This window comes from Pipistrellus kuhlii, unplaced genomic scaffold, assembly GCF_014108245.1.
Source record: "Pipistrellus kuhlii isolate mPipKuh1 unplaced genomic scaffold, mPipKuh1.p scaffold_m20_p_1, whole genome shotgun sequence".
NCBI lineage: Eukaryota > Metazoa > Chordata > Mammalia > Chiroptera > Vespertilionidae > Pipistrellus > Pipistrellus kuhlii.
In genome coordinates, this window is record NW_023425404.1 from 49,813,415 (window position 1) to 49,821,239 (window position 7,825).

The 7,825-nt window shown below is 46.0% G+C and overlaps 1 protein-coding gene across 1 annotated transcript; it reads right to left on the reverse strand.

Moving 5' to 3' along the window:
• Window positions 1-274: 274 nt before the first annotated feature.
• B2M (beta-2-microglobulin) lies at window positions 275-7,382 on the reverse strand. Its single transcript, XM_036443684.1, has 4 exons — window positions 7,236-7,382; window positions 2,166-2,441; window positions 1,577-1,604; window positions 275-590 (listed from the first exon to the last, which is right to left on the reverse strand). The coding sequence occupies exons 1-3, from the start codon at window positions 7,300-7,302 to the stop codon at window positions 1,591-1,593; spliced, it is 357 nt and encodes a 118-aa protein (XP_036299577.1). The 5' UTR covers window positions 7,303-7,382; the 3' UTR covers window positions 275-590; window positions 1,577-1,590.
• Between the last annotated feature and the right edge of the window lie 443 nt (window positions 7,383-7,825).

Genomic DNA, 7,825 nt, shown 5'->3' on the forward strand with positions numbered 1-7,825 from the left:
TATGTCTTGGCCCAGGGATCAGAACTCTGGTTAAAAGATGGAAGCATAGTCTTTAGCAGACAGGTGTGTCCCCCTGACTAAGTCATATAATTTAATTTCTCTGGGATCCTGTTCTTCTTCTGTAAAGTGCACATCCCTGAGGCCCCCTCCTCCGTGAACCAAACCCTATAGGACGGGGTTTACACTCTTCTTCAAGTGACACTTGAACATTGTTTCCCTGTTTGAAACAAAGGGTAAGAGAGGGAGAGATGTATAAAAAACTGAACACATCAACTTATTATAGTTTTATTTAATGAAACAAAAATATCAAAATGTTTGAAATATAGATTAAAGGTAAATTTTCTTTGAAAATTCTTTCATAATGGTAATCTTGAACATAAGAATTGTCCCTTCCCAATTGTCATCAAACTTCTGAAGCTTGGTCATTCAGAAAGGCATAAAACCCAAAGTAAAATTATAAAGAAGATTACATTTGCGTTAAGCTCAATGTTCCCGCTTAATCTGCTCATAAAGCATAATACGTATATTGCATTAAAAAGAAAACAGAATTTTGAATTAGTTGGATCCAAATGAGGCAGGCATCTTCAAACCTGAGGGGAGAGAGAGGAAAGTCTTGTTAGCAAGTATACTTATTTTGTTTGGATTACAGACCACACCACCCAACTTGTCTAACTTTTGCTGAGTACATCACCATTTGTAAAGGAAGTAGCTGCAGACAATTTTCCAGACCCATTACAAAGAGCATTTCCCTTTAGTTTATCCCATTGGTTCTCCCACAACCTAAGAGAAAGGAATTGCTGGCATTACAGTTCAGATTCTGGCTCTATCATTCGGCTACTGTGTGACTCTGGTCAGGTCATCCAGCTTCTTTAATGCTCTCTTGAATTAATTTCCCTGTCCTAAAATATAACAGGAAATTTGAAGAGGCTTTCTACTCTGTCCAAAGAGGCAGAAAAGCCCAGTTCTCCCCTCTTTCATGCGGCTGGAGCCCCTTGGAGTTACATCCATTTTAGTATCTTTATATCGAGTTATAACCCTGTTTCTATTTCTCTCCTCTATTGGACTGGGAGCCTCTAGAAGGCAAAACAGTGCCCACAGCTAGTGCTCGACAGGAGATTGAAGGAATGGGACAGCTTCAGAACTATGCCACTCCTCTCACCTGACAAAATAATAATGCAATTGCTATGCAAGAAAAGAGAAAGGTTCATTTTTGAAGGCTCAGAGATATTCCATGTGGAAATGGCAGAAAAAAAGAGCAAACCCTTGCAGGTGGTATGGGTAACCAGCTGCCTCTATCCTGTCACACCACATCAGCAGCCCCCCTGACTTCCTTTAGAGGGCCGATGATGTGGGCAGAGCCACAGCTGGGGCCACACACCTCACTCATGCCACTCCACCAGAAAAGGGAATGTGCCCCTGCAGGATTCTTCTCTGCCTGCTGAAATGCTACCCCAGTGAATGTCCTCCGTACACGAAGGGTTATCATATTAGAGCTACCTGGAAATAGTCCCCGGGATAATGGAACAAAAAAAAAAGAAAGCTTTTTTTTTTTTTTTTTTTTAAGTTAGAAACCTACCTCCGTGATGCTGGTTACTTGTCCTTATCTGTGAAAAAGAAAATGGGGAAAGAAAAAGGAAAACAATAAGTTTTATTTTTAAAATACTATGTATTAACAAATGTCTGGCAGGATAGCCTGCTGTCCTTAACCATGAGTACCTTGTTTAGAGCGACCTAGTTGGACCCAACTCTGCCTACTAGCCTAGATCTCAACCCAGTCAGAGAGCTGGAGGAGTCCAGGATTGCGGGACTTACAAAGGCCCGTGCTTCCCTGAGACTCTTGTTGGTCCTAAATATCCATGCGGCTGTCAGGAAAGCCTGACGAAGCCAGTAGGTAAGAAAAGTTGGGAATGAGTATGCATTTGTGCAAGTGCTGTTGCTGATCCTTAATTGCTGATCCTCACTGTTACCTCAGGGGACCTGCCAATTCCAGGGCCGTGGTGTGCAGAGGTGTCTCAGAAGGTGCCATGTATCAGAGCTTTAAGACTATTTCCTGACAATCATTTTTTTTTTAATATCAAAGCAGCCTTATGCTGTGTCTCTATTCAGACACAACTGTCAGAATAGAGACGCAGCATGTTTTTTAAGGAAAGAACGTGAAAACTTACCCCACTTAACTCTCATGGGGGTAGAAAGAGTAACGTGCTTCACAACGCAGCTGTACTCAGTTCCTGCGCTGGGAGTGAAGTTTGCGTGCACCAGAAGATAGAAAGACCAGTCCTTGCTGAATGACAGATCTGACCTCTCCACTGGCATCTTCTCGTCATTCTTCATCAAGTCAATCTCAATCTCAGGAGGATGGAACCCAGAGACATAGCAGTTCAGGAAGTTAGGTTTCCCATTCTCTGGGGGATGCCGCGAGTAAACCTGGATCCTTGGTTTCCCTGAGGAACACGAGAGAGAGGCAAATGAAAATTGCATACTATGGCACCTGGGCTACCTTGGTCAAAAGCTAGATCAGGCACCGCATGTTTGAATTTGATCATCCATTCTCCCAGTTCCATTTCCACTTTTCCAAAAGGCTACCTCCATTTTGAGGGATAAACTTCGACCTAGTATCTTTCCCACAGAATTCCCCTACACATGCCTTTTCGGCTTTTTCTGGCAGATTTCTAATAGTATCTTCTTCTGTCACTGGAAATTGTGACAAAACTTTATTTATTTTTTTAACTTTTTATTTATTTATTTTTATTTTACTGATTTTTTTACAGAGAGGAAGGGAGAGAGATAGAGAGCTAGAAACGTCGATGAGAGAGAAACATCGACCAGCTGCGTCTTGCACACCCCCTACCGGGGATGTGCCCGCAACCAAGGTACATGCCCTTGACCGGAATCAAACCCGGGACCTTTCAGTCCGCAGACCGACGCTCTATCCATTGAGCCAAACCGGTTTCAGCTGTGCCAAAACTTCCTGTGGAGGCTCTCAAGAACTTTTTTTTTTAATATGAAAATGAATATTTAATCAAAATGAGAAATTATAACGACTAACAAATTTGTTGTTGTCAATCCTCACCCAAGGATATTTTTCTGTTGATTTTTAGGGAGAGTAGAAGAGAGAGGGAAAGACAGAAAGAAACATCAATGTGAGAGAAACACATCGACTGGTTGCCTCCTGCATGGCCCCGAACAAGGCCCCAGGCTGTGGAGGAGCCTGTGACCAAAGGACATTCAAACCCGGCACCTTCCATCTGAAGGCTGAGACTCTATCCACCGAGCCAAACCGGCTAGGGCACAAATAGCAATTTTAAAAAGCTGACACATAGAAAAGCTGGCCCCAAAACCCAGAAAGGGTAATACATTATTTTTATCAATTTGTTGACTAATAGTGCCCGAGAGCACTTTAAAGAAATATTTCTTTATTGATTTCAGAGAGGAAAAGCGAGGAAGAGAGAGAAAAACATCAATGATGAGAGAATCATTGATCAGCTACCTCCGGCACGCCCCTTCTCGGGATGGAGCCCGCACCCAGGCATCTGCCCTTGATCAAAATCAAACCCTTCAGCTCGCAGGCAGACACTCTATCCACTGAGCCAAACCAGCTAGGGCTGGAGCACTTTTTTTTTTTTTTACTGTATTATCTTTGATCACTTCTTTATCTGGCAATTATTTCTATGGCTTCTTAACACCCATAAAATTCCTTACATCACTCAAAAGTCTACATGATTTGGCCCTAACCACTTTTCAAACTTCATTTTTCACTTCACACACCCTTCATAGCATCCACATCAAAAAACTCATATTACATCTTTCTTTTTTTTATTCCAGCTCCTGCCTAGATTGACATCCATCTGACTTCTCTATGTGTAGTGTCTAGTAAAGTGACTCTGTAAATGGCAGGTGCTCTGTAAATGGTAGATGTTATTATTACTAGTTGCTCAGATTACTAAAAGAGTCAACCCGAAGTATATATTTTACAAAACACAACCATTACTTCCTGCCCAGAGTTTATACACCAAGCCCTTATCTGTTTTTGTACCTGATTTCATGGGCTACAAGATTTATATGCTGCCAGAATCTGGCGAATATATTAAATGAATGAGAACAATAGGAAACAATGGCTGAGTTAGAAAATAAGATAGGGTGAGGACTCTGGAGATTGGGGGAGAACATACTCACCATCATGACCATGTAGAGCAATGCATAAAAATGGGGTTTGCATTTTAATCGGCACTCTGAAATGATTTCTATAGCTAGCTGGGTTCAGAATACATTGCCTAATGCTACAGAACAGTGGTTTCCAAAAGGGGATGTATGGCCGAAACCGGTTTGGCTCCGTGGATAGAGCGTCGGCTTGCGGACTAAAGGGTCCCGGGTTCGATTCCGGTCAAGGGCATGTACCTGGGTTGTGGGCACATCCCCAGTGGGGGGTGTGCAGGAGGCAGCTGGTCAATGACTCTCTCTCATCAATGTTTCTAACTCTCTGTAAAAAAATCAATAAAATATTCAAAAGGGGATGTATGACTAGACCAACCCTGGAGGTGCAGAAATAAAATATGAACTCTATTTCTGTATTTTTCATCCAAAAGAAGAGAAGTGTTCTGCTACTAAATATACAGACTGACACTAATGCATGTGTATAATTAAGTATATATATGGCCCTGGCTGGTGTGGCTCAGTTGGTTGAGCGTCACCTGTGCACCCAGCGATTTTCGTTGATTCCTGGTCAGGGACATGCCGGGGTTGCAGGCTCAATCCCCGGTAGGGGTCATTCAGGAGGCATTCGATCAATATTTCTCTCTCACATTGATGTTTTTCTCTCTCTCCCTTCCTCTCTCTCTAAAATCCAATAAAAACACTTAAAAAAATAAAATCCATATACATTCAGGGTTCATGATTACTACAGAACAACTGCTACTCCAGGTCCAGAAGGTGGTGGGGAAGAGAAGTACCAAGCCACTCTGACCATATGTATCTGCCTAGAAACACTCTATCATCGAAGGAAAGATCACCAGGAAAGAAAATATCAAAAGCCCGTAAGAGCTCTAGCTGGTTTGGCTCACTGGATAGAGCGTCAGTCCTACCGACTGAAGGGTCCCAGGTTCAGTTTCGGTCAAGGGCACATGGCCGAGTTGCAGGTTCGATCCCCAGTAGGGGGCGTGTGGGAGGCGCCGATCATTGATTCTCTTTCATCACTAATGTGTATTTTTTAAAAGTATATATTTTATTGATTTTTTACAGAGAGGAAGGGAGAGGGGTAGAGAGTTAGAAACATCGATGAGAGAGAAATATTGACCAGCTGCCTCCTGCACACCTCCTACTGGGGATGTGCCCGAAACCGGGTACATGCCCCGGACAGGAATCAAACCTGGGACCTTTCAAGTCCGCAGGCCGCCACTCTATCCACTGAGCTAAACTGGTTAGAGCCATCATTAATGTTTCTTACTGATGTTTCTATCTATCCCTTCCACTCTGAAGTCAATATAAATATATTAAAAAGAAGAAAATTACACTAGGACTGGACTGAAGTAACCTAAATGAAGCCCTGGTTTATTTCCATAAAGTTAAAAGTGAAGATAAATCAAAATGCTCTTTGTATTTGAGCTTCTAATACTTAAACTATAATAAAAGCAAGGCTCATCTGGCCTGGAATTCTCACTTTGAGGAAACTAGGAAGGGTTTTGTAAAATCATCTTGAAAATCTCTTTTAAGAAGAGAACCAATATCAGACAGGCCTGGATTTGAAACTGGATCCAGCCTCTTATTGAAAAATTAATTTATGCCAACAGTGAAGCAAACAAAACCCTCACATGGAACAGAGCAGAAAATTAACCCCCAGAGGCAATCACCATTACCTATGTCTTGTGTATCTCGCAGAAATGACCTACACAGGCCATATGTTAGTTTGGAAATTTTCAAATTAAAAAAAAAATTTTTTTTAAATATCAGCTTGTTATTTTATAAAAGGCTTCTACAAGTCAGCGGCAAATATCATTCATAGCGACAACAGACATCATGCTTTATTTTGTAAGTAAATCATACATTAAATACATTTTTTCTCATGATCAAAAGACCGCATTTCACAAAGGCCCGTATGAGGGGAAAATGAGAAGGTCCAGTACATTACAGGGTATTTGGAACGAGGTCCATGCCCGGGTGTCCCCAGTGGACAACTGGGGAACCACTCCGATTGCCCTTATCACTGGTTTTACAGCCTCTATGGCTATCTAACCTTGGCTTTTTCAAAACTGAAAGTAGAAGCTGAGTTAGATCATCTCGGAAAGAACCAGGCAAGGAGCCAAAGGGAGAGAACCTTCTGGAACGATAAGGCAGCAAGGGCCTAGGGCTGCCCCGCTGGTCAACCTCGTACCTAAAGCGGGCGTTTCTGAAAAAAAACAAAAAACAAAAAAACCCGCCAAGATTACAGCCCAAAGGCTAACCCCTCAGCAGGACGCTCCAGTCGGGAGGGATTGCCCGCCATCGATTCCCTGTGTTTAAGCTACTTCAACTCTAGTCGCCTCAGTTTCCTCCTCTGTGAAATGCTAACAACCTTCCTATTTTCATCGTGGCTGCCCTGAGACTTAAGCGACCTAAAGCACCCAGCGTGAGTCGTCAAAAACGCGCAGCTCTTGTGGTGATAAAAAGCGCCGTGTGATGGGGAAATAGGACTTAACGACGTGGAAGCGCTCAAATGCCTCAAACCGCCAAGGTTTGCCTCCGCGCTCCTGGGAAAGCGCGAAGGGACAGGTGAGCCGGGCAGGCGCCGGGAGGAAGCCGCAGCCCGGCGGTGCCCGGCGGTGCCCAGCGGTGCCCGGCGGTGCCCAGCGGTGCCCGGCGGTGCCCGGCGGTGCCCAGCGGTGCCCAGCGCGGCAGGGCTGCTGTGGGCTGATCTACCCCGCGTGCCTCCCCCCAAATGTCTGTCCCCACCCGCCCGCCTTCCGCTCCAGCTGCGCCCGCCCGGGGAGCAAGCGAAACCCGCCCTTCCCGGGGTCGCCGTGACGCTCACCCACACTTTGTCCCCGGCCCCCCGGCGAGCCAGGGGTCTCCTCCGGGACCCCCACCCACGCTCTCAGAGGAAGAAGAAAAAAGCTGGAGTTCTGGGCTCGCACCACACCGCTCTCCCCTATCCCCCAACCCCCACCCCGCGCCCCGTCCCGTGGCCAAAAGAGAGCCCTTGGGGGACTGGGGTGGCGCAGAGAGTGCCCCGGCGGGAGAGGAGGAACGGGGGAGAGGGCACTCACGCTGTTCGGCGTCCAGGCCAGACAGGCAGAGCAGCCCGAGCAGGACCACAGCCACGGGGAGAGCCATGGCCAGCGCGGCAGGCGGGGACCAAGCGCGCAACTGAGAGCGCGACCTCGCGTCTCGGCTTATATTCCCCCCCGGGAGCGCCAATCAGAACCCTGCCCGTCACCAGTTTCCTAGCTCGAGGTGCTGGATCAGGTTAGGAAAAGGACCATGCATTTTCAGTTTCATTTTCCTATAAAAGCCTCGTGATGTGTGGAAGAAGGCATGGATTGGACGGGTTGGGTTCGCTGTCTGCTCAAGGGCGTCCTCCGATCCTGGGCTCTTCCCCGAGCCTGGGGCGCTGGCCGCCCCGTCCTAGAACTTTAGCCGGGACCGCACCTTTGTCCAGTGCCCTGGCTTTCCGAACCAGCCCGGGATGATGCTGATCACTTGCTTACCATATTCAACCAGTTAAGGGTCTGGTCCCTGCGGTTTTCATTTGGGGGGAGGAGGGGTGTGGACGGGAGGGAGAAAGGGGGAAGCCCAGAAGGATTAAGTGCGTGGCTAGAGGATGAACTGAGCCAGACAGGGCAAGAACTAGTGTTAA

Coding starts and splice junctions, on each gene's coding strand:
- B2M (XM_036443684.1), bottom strand. CDS start 7,302: ATGGCTCTCCCCGTGGCTGTGGTCCTGCTCGGGCTGCTCTGCCTGTCT. Junction 2,442..7,235: donor TGGCCTGGACGCCGAACAGC/GTGAGTGCCCTC, acceptor CGTGTTCCTCAG/GGAAACCAAGGATCCAGGTT.